The following is a 15,778-nucleotide window of genomic DNA, read 5'->3' on the forward strand; positions in this document are numbered from 1 at the left end:
ATGTTTGTATTTTGTTTGGGTTTTCTTTTGTGATAGTTGAAAGTTCAGAATCATTTTAGAAAGCTGACATATGATTGGCTTAGGAACCCAGGCAACCTTCATTTTGATTGGGCGATAACAGTTCACTCAGGGTTCACCTGACAGCAACTCCTGTGGACATGATGGAGGGTTGTCAGGTGTTCATGCGAGAGAAGTAAAGTAGCAATCTCATTAAAATCAGATCTGAGTTCTCGCTGCCGCTTAAAAAAAGATCTAAGGACATCCCATTACGGGTCACGTCAGTACGACCTTTCATCCAACCAATCAAAGCGTCGCTTACCAGATCGTAAAAGTGACAGTCAGAATGTGTTGTCTCTTCATGCAACTTCGAAAACGTTAACACGGGGCATTCCGAACGACAGTTAAGGCTCGTACAACTGATTCCGTCAAAATTATCATCTATCTCTCGCTTCTGTGGGATAAACATTTGAACGGGGGAGGCGTTGCACAGTACGTGGGAAGCACTGCCATACAATCTCAACCATATATCAGACATTCCGGAATGTTCGTTTGTTCAGTTTTCAAAACTTTAGTCGATAACTGTGTCAACATACTTTTCAAGCGTAGTCTAAAATGAAAGTCGCCAGGTTGAAAAGAGTGCCATAAAGCTCAAGAGAGCTGCTTTCTAATTGGCTGATGTCGACTTCTTGTTAGTCATTTCAATGGTCGGTCAAAGTTCACGAAAGGTGGTTCTGTGGTGACCCGTAAAGGGATGTCCTCAGATCTTTGTTTAGCGATAGCAAGAACTATGATCTGATCTGAGATTGAGTAAAGTATCTGATTGTTGTGAGATGGAAACATCCACTGTGGAGGCTCATATAGCATGTATATCTTGTTTGTACCCACAAAGGAGGTTCATATGGGCTTGTTGACTTGGTTGCATGTCATATCCCAATTGCATGGATTGATGCTCATGATGGCAATCACTGGATTGTCTGGTCCAGACTCGATTATTTACAAACTGCCGTCATACAGCTGGAATATTGCTTAGTGCGGCGTTAAACAAACAAACAAAAACAACATGTATATCTCGTATGTACCCACTATTGACTGTATAAGCTTAAGATTCTGACTGGTCAGCAATTTGTGTAAGATGTCAATCCAGAAAATGATGAGTAAAATTAGATATAATGTTTTCACTCTTTTGAGAGTTTGTCACTAATTCATTCTGTGCCAAAATGTTCTGACTACTGGACCAAACATGTCTCTTGACAGCATTTCAAGTATATTTAGTAGTAATATATCCGGAAATGATTTTTCATTCTCACCAGAAAAGCAGGGAATATGCTGCGACACTTTGTGTTACTGAGATACAAGAAACATAGGGACACACGACACAGAGATATGAATCCTGAAACGGTGTTGTGACCTCTGACCTTGTGTGTTTCAGTGCGGTGTACCGGGAACATCTCCAGCGACGGATGTTGGAGGAGATGCAGCAGACGCACCTGAAACACCAGCGTGCCCGCAGACACTACAGGTAGACACAGACATCACAGGCTGCACTGGACGACCTGCACAAATAGAACATATCTATTAGGGATGTCACGATTCACCAATACGTCAGTTCTTCAATAATATTCTCAGACAATACAATACATGATACACACTTACCTGTATTGAAACATATTTTAATCCTCTATCGTTTCACACATGGAATGTCTTTGTTGGCAAAATGGGTCCTACCTACATTTTAATGAACAATATATTTATTCTTATTAATTTAAACTGCCTCTGTGGTCAAGTGGTAGAGTGTCCGCCCGGAGAGCGGAAGGTCAGGGGTTCGATCCCCGGCCGCGTCATACCAAAAGACATTAAAAGATGGTACTTGTTGTTACCCTGTCTGGAACTAGGCATTAAGGGGTTAAAACAAGGACTGGTCGGCTCGGAGTCAGTATACTGTGTGTGAGTGGGGTATTCATGTCAAACTGCAGCATGGTATCTCAGTAAGCTAGCGCTATAAATTGGCATCAGTCCGAACTAGTACAAGCAGCCACACAAACACACACACGTACATGCACGTTGCTATATAAGTGCAATAATCTTGGATGCGATGTTAAACCCCATTTCACCTCACCATTATTAATCTATGCTATATCTACATTGTACAATGTGCATAATTTTAAGACTTCAATTCTGTTCTGGTCTTTTTCTGACTGGTGTTGTCAAATTTGAATGCAATTGATTGAGATGAAACATATTTATTTTTAAATATCAGTCCAGATATTCAGGAAGTTTATAGCCCTTCTAATAGTGTTTATACCCTATGAAAAATATAAATCAGCTGAAAATTGCCGCAAATTAAGTAAAACATATGGTATCGTGAACAAAGTATTGTGGTACGTATCGTATCATGACATCTCTAATATTTATATGTAGCAACAATTTGGTGTCGGACTTTCCTACGTTCCAGAATCAAAATATGCCTAGATTACCACAAGTACTTAATCTGCTGAACAGTATATACAAAGATATATAACAAGCTGATAAATAAGAAAAGTGTTGTGTTACTTGATAAGTTGAACTGCCATATCATTGATATTTTCATATTTATAATTTTTATCTAGTATTTTTCAACCCTCAACTTTTCGTTTTGTCCTGATTTCTCTGATTTCTGAGCAGGTCAGGTTAGACAACAGTAGACTGGATGATTGTCTGCCACTGGTCCTGTCAGAGTGTTTATGTGTGTTTCAGACTGAGGACTCTAGCTCAGATATTCCTGGGTTGGCGCCAGTCGTCCCAGGTCTGTAAAGTGGAACGCCAGCGTGACCTGAGCCGAAGTCGGGATCACTGGCACTCCACCAACCTCCGCCACTTCTTCCTCCACTGGCGCGAGACACTCTGGAATCTCCGTGCCAAACGAATGGCTGAGAGGAATATTGGACTGTAAGTTGGATTGTCATTACCATCATAAAATCAATCTGATTAGCTAACCACCATCTTGTAAAAATGTGTCAATAGCAGGGTGAGAGGGGCTTGTACAGAGAGGGAGCAGCTTGAGGGGTATACATTTAACATTTAACATTCAGCGTAACAGTCCTGTACCTACACGTGTAGTGCCTTAAAAATGTAATATTGTGACCCACCAGGGGAAAAGTAGTAGCCTTATGGGTGCTAGGATGCAATTTTGATGTGAAGGCATAGAGAAAGACGTTTGACGTCAACTTACTTCCATAATAATGTGTGTGGACAAGTATCTTATTTTTATCTCGGTAGTTCGTAATATTTTAAAACTTTCTGTCCCCATGTCTACTTTTAATTAATCTGACATATCTAAAAACTGCAAATCATTACATAAACAGTTGTAAGTCAGAAAATGGGACTTTGCAGAAAGTAAGTCGAAATGTATGATGCTATGTAAATAAATAAGAATTGAGGCTTATAAAATTGTATTTTTTGTGGTCCTAAGATGCTGTAGTTTTAAAATATGATAAAAAGTCAAAATGTGATCTTTCACCCATAAGGCCCCTTGTCTCATGGTGAGTCACGTATAGGGTTGACATGAAATACTCCACACCAGACCATATGCATTTTTAGATGATGTAATACAATAAAATAATAATACATCTATTGAATACCTCAGAGCATAATTTATTGTTTCTAACAATACTATGTGTACTGATTTCAAAACTCACATTGCAGCCATATGTTCTCCCTTTGGAAGGAGAAATGGCTTACAAATTTGGCGCGGCGACGCTACATCGAGAAACAGATTGAGATGAACAAGTTGCGACAGTCGCTGCAGGTGTGGCGTGACAACGTGGTGCAACAGCGTCGTCGCCGTGCCGCTGCCGTGTACAGTCTGGAGAATGCCCTCATGAGACAGATGCTTGGAGACTGGCACCGATACACCGGACTACGGGGGGACATGAGGTGAGATATCATCTGTTGTTGTGGAGTTAAAGGCAGATTATTAACCCGTGAAGATCCGGGTTAGAATAGGTCTTCTGCAACCCATGCTTGCTGAAATGACTGATATGCTTGAGGCGACTAACTTGATCGGGTTGTCAGGCTCACTGATTTGGTTGATGCATGTCATCTTATCCCAATTGTGTAAGTCCCGTGAAGATTCCGGGGTAGAATAGGTCTTCAGCAACCCATACTTGCCGTAAAAGGCGACTATGCTTGTTGTAAAAGGCGATTAATGGGATCGGGTGGTCAGACTCGCTGACTTAGTTGATGCATTACATTGATCCCAATTGCATGGATCGAGGTTCATGATGTCAATCACTGGATTGTCTTGTCCAGACTTGATTATTTACCGACCGCTGTCATATAGCTGAAATATTGCTGAGTGCGGCGTAAAACAACAAACCAACTAACCAACCCAATTACCCAATTGCGTAAATCGATGCTCATGATGTGAATCACTGGATTGTCTGGTGGGTTATTTACAGACCGTCATCATATAGCTGGAATATTGCTAAGTGCGGCGTTAAACAACAAACAAACAATATTAGCCAAGTTTGTTAGTGTCATGGGAATAATAATTGCATCATGCAGGCATTTTTGTTTCTCATACGGAAACACACAAGGGTTATTATCTCTTTTTCATTAAGGGGCTGTCGGGTAGCCTAGTGGTTAAAGCGTTCGCTCGTCACGCCGAAGACCCGGATTAGATTCCCGACATGGGTACAATGTGTGAAGCCCATTTCTGGTGTCCCCCGACGTGATATTGCTGGAATATTGCTAAAAGCGGCGTAAAACCATACTCACTCACTCACTCTCTTTCATTAGATGTCATTCTAAAAATAATTGATGTGGGACATATTTTGCAGCCATATTGTCTACAGAATCATCCACACCTCGGTACCCCTATCTAAGCATGGATATGTTGGTCAGTAATTTATCCATTAAGCAGACATTGTATCGATGTATGGCCTACGGGGCTTAAAGGCAGTTCCTGCTCAGCGACCCCATGTGCATATTTATCGTATTGTGATAGGAGTACAAGTATATGATAAGGAAACATCAACAGCTTAGCTTACTATTTATGGCTTTGGGTTTTAGGCAGAGGATGAAGACGCACATCTGCTACCAGAATGCAGCCAAAATGGCGGAGTGTTTCCAGGCATGGAGGAGGGAGTTTGAGAAGCGAGTGGATGAACAGACAGCCAAGAGATTCTGGTCCAACCGTTGTGCCAGGTGAGCTTACATGTTAATAATATGCCAGATAGGTGTTTAAACTGCATGTTCAGAGAGGAATTGTTAACTTGCATTCTTGTCTGAGACAGTGAATGAGTTGTGAAGTGAGGTATTTGGTGTTGCTAGGAAGGCGAGCGTCACGTGGCAGCTGGTGTGTCGGAAGCGACGTCTCCGGAACACGCTGGAGGAGACGGAGCCCTTGAGGCAGCTGACCCTCATGCAGGGTGAGATACGCAGACCTTTGTGGTGTTGGGGGAACATGACTGTGGTATTGGGGGAACATGACTGTGGTGTTAGGGGAACATGACTGTGGTGTTGGGGGAACATGACTGTGGTATTGGGGGAACATGACTGTGTGGTATTGGGGGAACATGACTGTGTGGTATTGGGGGAACATGACTGTGTGGTATTGGGGGAACATGACTGTGTGGTATTGGGGGAACATGACTGTGTGGTATTGGGGGAACATGACTGTGTGGTGTTGGGGGAACATGACTGTGTGGTGTTGGGGGAACATGACTGTGTGGTGTTGGGGGAACATGACTGTGTGGTGTTGGGGAAACATGACTGTGGTGTTGGGGGAACATGACTGTGTAGTGTTCGGGGAACTTGACTTTGTAGTGTTCAGGGAACATGACCGTGTGGTCTTCGGGGAACATGACTGTTATTAGGAGATTTGTTTTAGAAACCTGTGGAGATTACAGGTTGGAATAGGTCCCCAACAACCTATTCTAAGTGGTTACCAAATGAATCGGGCGGTCAGGCTAGGTAACTTTGTTCATGGTAGGCCACCAAACCACAACGGCGTGGATTGTTCATAATATCAGTCACTTGATTGTCTTGTCAAACAAACAAACTTGTTTAAGAGGAGATGGCCAAAAACTCTTTGGAAGAATCTCCATCAGTTATCCAGTGCATTATATCACCTTTGTATTATGATAAACACAGCGGACCCTTTACCCACACTGCAGCGACGTTCCCATTTAAAGAGATCTGTGTTACGATGGTTGCATATGTGTTGTTGCAGTGATGTTCTTGCGCTGGGTGGAGGCGAAGAAGAAGGTGGACCGGGAGAAGCAGGAGGCAGCGGAGATGCGTACCATGTTGCAGAGGTGCCAACTGCGTAGACGCTTCAACACATGGAAAGCCACCACGCAGCTGGCCCTCACCATCAAACCCATGGTGCAGAGTCGACACCACAAGCTGGTCACACAGTAAGTAGGTGGTGTTCAGGGCCATGTTTCACACTAAGTAGATGGTGTTCAGAGCCATGTTTCACACTTAGTGTATTGTGTTCAGGGCCATTTTTCACACTAAGTATATGGTGTTCAGGGCCATGTTTCACACTAAGTATATTGTGTTCAGGGCACCTTTTCACACTTAGTGTCTTGTGTTCAGGGCCATTTTTCTCACCAAGTATATGTGTTCAGGGCCATGTTTCACACTAAGTATATGGTGTTCAGGGCCATGTTTCACACTAAGTATATTGTGTTCAGGGCACCTTTTTACACTTAGTGTCTTGTGTTCAGGGCAATTTTTCACACTAAGTATATTGTGTTCAGGGCACCTTTTCAGGGTAAGTGTAATGTGTTCAGGGCCATGTTTCACACTAAGTATATTGTGTTCAGGGCACGTTTTCACACTTAGTGTATTGTGTTCAGGGCCATGTTTCACACTAAGTACATTGTGTTCAGGGCACCTTTCCACACTTCGTGTCTTGTGTTTAGGGCCGCATTTCACACTAAGTACATTGTGTTCAGGACACCTTTCCACACTTAATATATTGTGTTCAGGGCACCTTTTCACACTCAATGTATTGTGTTTAGGGCAATGTTTCACACTAAGTACATTGTGTTCAGGGCCGCATTTCACGCTAAGTAGATTGTGTTCAGGGCACCTTTCCACACTTAATGTATTGTGTTCAGGGCACCTTTTCACACTTAAATGTAATGTGTTCAGGGCCATGTTTCACACTAAGTTCATTGTGTTCAGGGCACCTTTTCACACTTAGTGTATTGTGTTCAGGGCCATGTTTCACACTAAGTGTAATGTGTTTAGTGCCATGTTTCACACTAAGTACATTGTGTTCAGGGCCGTTTTTCACACTAAGTGTATTGTGTTCAGGGCACCTTTCCACACTTAGTGTTTTATGTTCGGGGCCGCATTTCACACTAAATAATTTGTGTCCAGGGACCTGTTTCACACTAGATATTTTGTGTTCTAAAACTGTTTTAGCGGAACAGGCTCTTAACACAAGCAACCCTGTTCCTGCAGGGCAGGGTAGTTGTCGGTGTGAAATATGGATGTCATACATGAAGCACATGCTTGACATTTCTGCCACTTCGAGTGTGATATTCCTCCCTGTCACTGAGAATGGTTTCACACCTAGTACGTGGAGTCAGGTCCTGGTTTTCAACATGAGTAAATGTGACGCCACTGCCACCACTGCTGTGCTGTCATAGTGAGTTGCCTGTATACATCTGACTGAACTTTACTTTTTCATTGAATTTGTTCTGACTGATGTTTGCTGTTACATGTGTTCTCACGATCATTTCTCATGCAGGTGCTTCCAGGCTTGGCAGCAGTTGGCAGTTCACAAGCGGCAGTGTCGACACAGTCAAGATGACTTCCTCAAAACCTGCTTGCAGAAGGCCCTCAACAGATGGAGGTAGTGAGGACTTTGTGCAAGTCTAGATTTTGCTGTAACTTTCTTGTTATCCCTTGCCACGAAGTGGATGGGTGCTGTCCGTCTGTCCATCCTTCGGACCATGAGAGATATCTTAACCAAACTTGGCACATAGATAGGCGTAGTGGTAAACTGGTGCCTTTTGATAGATTGGGATTTTTGAAAGATTTATTTTTCAAGTTTTCATGGCAACAACTTTGACTTGGCGGTAGTACACAACTGGGCATATCATATTGGTGGGAGATATGAGTATTTCATGCTTGTTGAAATTGTCCTTCTTGATACTATCACTGAAATAGCTTACAATGAATGGTGTAACCTTTAAGAACAGATCAGTTTCAAGTGGCATGTCTAATATTCTAACTGTCCACGCCCCTGACAGACGTCAGTACAAGGTACACGAGATCGAGCGGCAGATCAAACACAGGATGAAGACTGGCGTGGCCCTGGTGTGTCTGGAGGAGTGGAACTTTGTCATCCGACGCAAACATGCAGCACAGCAGTTCCACAATGCTTACCTACAGCGAGACATGTTTGCACACTGGAGAGATCGCACGAATAGAAAACTACAGCAAGAGGCCGAGGCTCGAGAAGAGAAGGTGAGTTGTCTCCCGCTATGTACAGCACAATTGTTTTCTACATCACTAACTATAAAAACCTGAAGCCAATATTTTTTTATCAATTATGTTAAGGTAAGCCTGAAAGAAAAACCCTAGTACACCATACTATAATTAGGGCTGCAACGATACAGGAAGGCCACGATACGATACGTATCTCGATATTCTGGTCACGATCTGATACGTATCTCAATATGCAACTTTATGGGAAAAAACATGAACAGAAAGCATTACTCAAGCTTTTATTTGGTTCAAACAATGGACTTTAAACACCAGATATGATAAACGTTCAATCACAGCCTGAATGGTTCAGGTTGGTTTTTTGGAGAAATATCAAAATGTCAACATTGTCAGGGGACAGTGCTCCAGATAACGTTCCAACATGTCATAGCTTGAATTCCATCTTGTGGAAACATCTTGTATGAGTGTGTGACAGAGAAGTTCAAGAAGCAACTGTTTGGTTCTGAGGACAGATGCAGCATGAGAGCTTCTGTGAAAGAAGGACACGACTCTTCTAACTGTCCCCAAAATCATGGCCATCTGACTGACTTGCATTGCCCTTTGACTTGCTAAGTTTATAGTGTGTGCAAAACACCTAATGTGTGGGTTGAGATTTGGTGACTGCCTGACAGCACTAACAATGTTGCTTGCATTGTCAGTTGATATAGCAATATTTCCAAACCTGTCAAACTTCCATTCTGATAAAGCAGATGTCAGAACGTTTGCTAGGTTAGTTCCAGTGCGGCTCTCGTGAAGGGGCCGTGTTTTCAACACAGGATTTTCCATTTGCCATTCTTTGCTAACAAAATGTGCAGTTATGGTAACATAGCTCTCGGTCGCACGTGACGTCCATCCATCAGTTGTGATAGCAACAGACGAAGCACTTTCAATTCGTTTCAAAACCTCACGTTTCGTGTTCTCGTACAGTTTAGGCATAACAGTATTTGTAAAATGTGTACGGGACGGAATCTGATACCTTGGCTCGATTGTGTTGACAAGACGCCTAAATCCCACATTCTTCACAACGGAATACGGTCGCATATCCAAAGCAATGAAAACACCAATGCTATTTGTGATCGCCCCAGCGCGGGACGATGCAGCCGGTAATTTTGATTTAATAACATCATGGAGATTAGGTTGACTGCCTGGCAAGGGTTTGGTGAAATCAACAACACGTGACTGCGTAACTTGAATAGAAGACGGAACCTTGCTACCGCCAAAATCTAGTGATGGCGACGAAGATGAGTGGACATGTTTGTGGTACTACTCGTGTATTTCACACGAGTGAAGCAATGGCGACAGGCCGTTTCTTCTTTATTGACAGTTCGCACTCCATCCCGATATAATACGGGAAATCCAAAATGGTCCCACACAGCTGACTTTAATGAACTGGGGGGCTTTTCCAACTCGCATTTCTCGCTAATAAACTCGGCTGCTGCCATATTTTTAAATCGTTTGAAGCACGTGCCGGTCATCGTGACACGCGCTTAAGCCTTCTGGTTGTCTGTTCCGTGAATGTCAACCAATGAAACAATAGGATAGGTTCTAATACGACCTGTTTGATTGGTTAATACATTCAGCGAGCACACGGAGCAGTCAATCGCAAGGTAACGTAAACCCGGAAGAGACAACACAACATGTTCTGCCTACCTTACACGATCTACGTTTCAGAGTTTGAAAAAATATTAGAATATTAGTTGTTTATGTTTCATAGTGTAGGGGGAGTGGAGGGAAACATCGTATCGGACTTTATTAAAAATGTAATTGCGTTTTGGGAGCAATGCGTTACGAGGGAAGCAAGGGAACTCTACTTAAGATTTGCGTTCCGTATCATGGCGTATCGATATACATCCTATCGTGTATCGTATCGTGGGTCAAGTATCGCGATGCATCGGAATATCGTTTCACCCTTAACTATAATATATGCAATTGGGAATGTATTTGTTATCAAAGGATAAGCTAAGGACAAGCAAACGATGCTATCCGGTTCTTCAAACTGGGAGCTTTTTTTCTTAATGTCTGTACAGTAAGATGACTAACAGTGATGTGATTATACATGATGTCGCCACTTCTGGTCACGTGGTAGCTATGGGAGGGTACATGCCACACAACTGGTTGGTTGGTACAACAATTTCTGCAGCCAGGACCTCTCACAGCTCCAATTTCCTTGTCAAGAACAGCAGTATAAGCATTAAGATAGTAATGCAGGATAAGTATCCAAATGTAAAAAAATGATTTAGATTTTACTAGTATTAATTGTTCAATGGCTTCTGGAAAGACACTCCTTGAGTTTACCTCACTCAGATAAGATGAAGTTGAAAGATTTGTACAAAGAGTAGGATGTCAAATGGTGGCCGTGTTGAACGAGGGAACAGACATGTTTTGTAATGAGTATCTCAAGCTTGTATACACAGCTTGTTTCCGTTGTCAGGAGCGACGCGAGAACCTGAAGAGCTACTACTTCCACCTGTGGTGGTCAAACGTCCAGGAGCAGACAGTGGACACGGAGGACGCCATCATGATGCTGCATCAACGGCAGGCCCACAACCGCATCCGCCGCACTTTCCACTGGTGGAGGAGGCACCAGCAACACACGCGCAGTAGCAGGTACGTCCTTGGCACCTGTGTCCAGTGTTCGCAGGCTTAGACTCAACTGCTTGTGACTTGTGAAACTCTTGACATCTAGTTAGGTTATGATATGATGGAGATTATTAGCCGAATGTTTCAATATCGTAAATATCATATATTAGAAATGAATATTGTATCCTGCGAGCCCTTGGTGATAATAGTAATCTCTCTATTATATAATGTCATTCTTAAAATAATCAGTGTGTTAGACGTTGGGTAGGCTTCTGGTGTTTCTGCACAGATCTTGTTTTAGCAGCAACAAGCTCCCACAAGTCAGGATAATATTCAACTTACCAAGAGTATCAATATACTTCGCTGTTTGCTGATTCCAGTTGTTTGATGGCGTGTGATGTGTGTAATGGTGTGTGTGTGTTGGGATGGTGTGTGTGCAAAGGTGTGCGTGTGTGTGTGTGTTGGGATGGTGTGTGTGTGTGTGTAATTGTGTGTGTGTGTTGGGGTGGTGTGTGTGTGTAATGGTGTATATGTGTGTGCGTTGAGGTGGTGTTTGTGTGATGCTGTGTAATGATGTGTGTGTTTGTGTTGTGTGTGTAATGACATGTGTGTGTGTTGCTGTGTAATGGTGCGATGTGTGTAATGGTGTGTGTTTGTGTCATATGTAATGGTGTGTGTGTGTGCATGTGTGAGATGATGTGTAATGGTGTGTTTGTGCTGTGCGTGTAATGGTGTGTGTGCATGTATGCGGGGATGTGTAATGGTGTGTTTGTGTTATGTGTGTAATGGTGTGTGTGTGTGTTGCAGGGCCTACTTCCAAATGCTGTGTAGTGGTGTGTGTGTGATGCTGTCTAATGGTGTGTGTGTGTGTGCGCATGCGCACAGTGATATGTAATGGTGTGTGTTTGTGTTATGTGTGTAATGGTGTGTGTGTGTTGCAGGGCCTACTTCCAGATGCTGTGTAGTGGTGTGTGTGTGATGCTGTGTAATGGTGTGTGTGTGCATGTGTGCGATGATGTGTAATGGTGTGTTTGTTATGCGTGTAATGGTGTGTGTGTGTGTGTTGCAGGGCCTACTTCCAGATGCTGCGTAGTGGTGTGTGTGATGCTATGTAATGGTGTGTGTGTGTGTTATGTGTGTAATTATGGTTGTGTTATGTGTGTAATGGTGTGTGTGTTAGTGATGCTGGGTAATGGTGTTTGTGTTATGTGTGTAATGGTGTGTGTGTGTGTTGGTGTCATGTATGTTATGGTGTGTGTGTGTGTGGTGCAGGGCCTACTTCCAGATGCTGTGTAGTGGTGTGTGTGTGTGTATGTGTGCGATGATGTGTAATGGTGTGTCTGTGTTTGTGTTATGTGTTGTGCTACTTCCAGATGCTGTGTAGTGGTGTGTGTGTGATGCTGTGTAATGGTGTGTGTGTGTTGCGTATGTAATGATGTGTGTGTGTGTGTTGGTGTGATGCTATGTTATGGTGTGTGTGTGTTTGTGTTATGCGTGTAATGGTGTGTGTGTGTGTGGTGCAGGGCCTACTTCCAGATGCTGTGTAGTCGTGTGTGTGTGATGCTGTGTAATGGTGTGTGTGTGTTTGCAGGGCCTACTTCCAGATGCTGTGTAGTGGTGTGCGTGTGTTTTTGTGTGTGTTTTTGTGTGTGTGTGTGTGTGTGTGTGTGTGTGTGTGTGTGTGTGTGTGTGTGTGTGTGTGTGTGTGTGTGTGTGTGTGTGTGTGTGTGTGTGTGTGTGTGTGTGTGATGCTTTGTAATGGTGTGTGATGTTTGTAGTGGTGTGTGTGATGCTGTATAGTGGTGTGTGTTGCAGGGCCTACTTCCAGATGCTGTGTGAGAGGACATTGAGAACGGTGCTTCTGGAGTGGCATCTTAGCACAGACAGCTCCCTCACCGATGCTGTGCACCAGTTCCGCGAGGACATCGGACTCCCACCTCTAGATCCAGATCTATTCCAGGACAACGAGACAGTACTTGGGAACTTGTCCGAGGGGTCCGTCGCCAGCAGTAGCGGATTCCATAGCAACAAAGGTAAAAGTCTATCAATAGGTCCTGACAAATGCACTGCGAGAGTTGGATAGAGGATTAACTATAGTCATAGAAAAATTTAGGTGTACTTTAACTTCTTTTTTTGAGTAGAATTTATACCACGCGAAGAGAACTGTTCAGGGATGGAAAATAGCAATTGTCTCCTTGTCTAGGGCTTGGAAATTTCAGGAAGGACTAGAGTCATTTTCTTGTGGTCTACCACTTTTACCATCAGGCCATCAACTCTATAGCAGATCGTATTTGTGGACTAGTGAAAACACAAATAAATTCATGGTCCTGCTGTTCGAGTTCTGTGTTGTCATGTCTTATGTCTCTCGTTGCAGAGCTGTCGTTATGGCCGGACTTTGATAACAATATTGACAGGGGATCAGAGAGCCCAAGGTCTACATCATCTGTTGGGCTTTCCTTCCGGAGGTAGTTACACTTGAAGCTAGCAAAAAGTTTGATTCAGTAATAAGTCTGTGGGGATTCCAGGTTAGAATTGTCCCCAGTAACCTATTCCCTATGGCATGAATCATTGCTCATAATATCAGTCACTGGTTTACCCATGAAGACCTGGTTTAGAATTGTCCTTCATCAGCATCAATGCTTGTCGTAAGAGGCGATTAACGGCATGGGGTGGTCAGGCTCACTGACAGGGTTGATGCATATCACCGTATACCAATTGCATAGATTGATACTCATGACTTCAATCACTGGATTGTTTGGTCCAGACTTTTTACAGGTCGATACCATATAGGTGGAATATTGGCATGGCGTTAAACAATAAACAAACAAATAACATCAGTAACTGATGTGAATGTTAGCTTGTTTCCTGCTTGATGACAGTGTCCTTCTGTTCTCACCAGGTTGATGTCCAGAGCTGGCAGCCAGGACAGAGTCTGGGGAGAGGATGACCGGTCCCTCTACGGGAGCAGCCAGGACAGGGCGTGGCGGTCGGGAGAGGACAACCGGTCTCTCTATAGTGGCAGCCTCACGGTGTCCGAGGAGAGATCTCTCAAGCGGGAGAGGCTCAAGGTAGAGCAGTAAACTGAGGTTGTCTGACACATGGCATTTCATGATTTGCGTTTTGGGATCTGGAAATTTGTTCGTACAACCAATATACTGTGCTGTTAAGATATCCTAACTTTGTCCACTTGCTCTTTCTCAGGTCCTGGTAACAACGGCAGTAACTCGACTGCGAATGTGGCCGGTCAGTTCGGTGTTTGACCAGTGGCTGGAGTTCACAGCCAGACAGAGGGAGCTTATGTCGCTGTCGTCACGGTTACAGCAGCTGCATGATCACACCACGCTGGCCGTCTTCCTCCATGACTGGAGGACCCAGCTTTCTGCCATGGTCAAAGCTAATACACATTTTGTAAGGCTTTCTCCACTACTCGTTTAACCTAAATCTTAAAATAAAATATTTACAGAAATTATGATAGTACAGTGGTCAATAACCAAGTTGAGTTGATGAGCGAGTGAGATGCATGACAGATGACATTAGGTCTGCAGCCCTGCATCTGTATCATGTAATGGAATCATCTGGAGGGACACATTGCACGAGTTCATAAATACGTATACATGTTGATGAAAAGAACAGGAAACAGCTATTGACTCCAGTTGAACTTTCTGGGCCCCAAACGGGTCACTCAGACATGTTGGTCCCCCATTGACCATTCCTGTGGTCAAGGTTGGTTGGTTGGTTGGTTTGTTGTTTAACGCCGCACTCAGCAATATTCCAGCTATATGACGGCGGTCTGTAAATAATCGAGTCTGGACCAGACAATCCAGTGATTGATATTATGAGCATCGATCCACGCGATTGGGATTGATGACATGCATCAACCAAGTCAGCGAGCCTGACCACCCGATCCCGTTAGTGCCCTTTTACGATAAGCATAGTCGCCTCTTATGGCAAGCAGGGGTTGCTGAAGACCTATTCTACCCCCTGTGGTCAAGGATGCATAAGTTAATTATCAGAGGCAGCACTAGTTGTGGAACACTGAATATCTTTAAAGTCAAGTGATAGGGACGTGAGGACATTTTCTGTCAATACACCGAACCCTGTTTTTTTTCATCACTTAAAAAAAGCATGAGGTACTGTGGTACTGTTTGAGATAATGTAGTAACAATTGAATCATGTTTATATAGAACAAAATCCTGATGAGGAAGTCTGTGAGAGCCCTGGCGGAGTACAGGCAGCGACGTGCTGACAAGAAGACGTTGTCCAACCTTGCCGGACGCTACAACCAACTCATTGTCTACAAGCAGTACTTCCCTCTGTGGCTAGCCAAGGTAAGTACTAAAATAGAACATTCACATACAAAGTTACACAGCTTTTGTTATCGACAAATAAGAGTGTCTGTTTTTGGTAAGCTTGACTGATGGATGTCAAATGTACCCTACGCCATGTATGAATCATGTGCAAGTCCTGCATTAATGCAATCTCATTAAAATCAGACCTTAGTTCTCGCTACTGCTAAACAAAGATCTGAAGACATCCTATTAGGAGTCACGTCAGAACGACCTTTCATCGGACCAATCAGTGCGTTGCTTACCAGATTATGAAAGTGAAAGTCGGAATGTGATTTCTAATCATGCAATCTCAAAAACTTTAACATGTGGTATTCCGAACGATAATTACGAGTTTAACAACTGAATCTATACAATCTGGACCA

The 15,778-nt window shown here is 43.4% G+C and overlaps 1 protein-coding gene across 1 annotated transcript in view; it reads left to right on the top strand.

Annotated features, from left to right (window-relative positions):
* The window catches only part of LOC139473268 (uncharacterized), a 43,401-nt gene that overhangs the window by 15,964 nt on the left and 11,659 nt on the right, over nucleotides 1-15,778 (top strand). Inside the window, exons 9-22 of the mRNA XM_071255803.1 lie at nucleotides 1,430-1,519; nucleotides 2,734-2,925; nucleotides 3,682-3,912; nucleotides 5,050-5,184; nucleotides 5,311-5,408; nucleotides 6,212-6,398; nucleotides 7,748-7,852; nucleotides 8,253-8,469; nucleotides 10,919-11,094; nucleotides 12,883-13,100; nucleotides 13,442-13,532; nucleotides 13,967-14,135; nucleotides 14,269-14,475; nucleotides 15,252-15,395. Coding sequence (XP_071111904.1) covers nucleotides 1,430-1,519; nucleotides 2,734-2,925; nucleotides 3,682-3,912; nucleotides 5,050-5,184; nucleotides 5,311-5,408; nucleotides 6,212-6,398; nucleotides 7,748-7,852; nucleotides 8,253-8,469; nucleotides 10,919-11,094; nucleotides 12,883-13,100; nucleotides 13,442-13,532; nucleotides 13,967-14,135; nucleotides 14,269-14,475; nucleotides 15,252-15,395 — 2,260 coding nt within the window. The remainder of the gene's footprint in view (nucleotides 1-1,429; nucleotides 1,520-2,733; nucleotides 2,926-3,681; nucleotides 3,913-5,049; nucleotides 5,185-5,310; nucleotides 5,409-6,211; nucleotides 6,399-7,747; nucleotides 7,853-8,252; nucleotides 8,470-10,918; nucleotides 11,095-12,882; nucleotides 13,101-13,441; nucleotides 13,533-13,966; nucleotides 14,136-14,268; nucleotides 14,476-15,251; nucleotides 15,396-15,778) is intronic.

This window comes from Haliotis cracherodii, unplaced genomic scaffold (assembly GCF_022045235.1).
Source record: "Haliotis cracherodii isolate W230 unplaced genomic scaffold, xgHalCrac1.p SCAF_27, whole genome shotgun sequence".
Lineage (NCBI taxonomy): Eukaryota > Metazoa > Mollusca > Gastropoda > Lepetellida > Haliotidae > Haliotis > Haliotis cracherodii.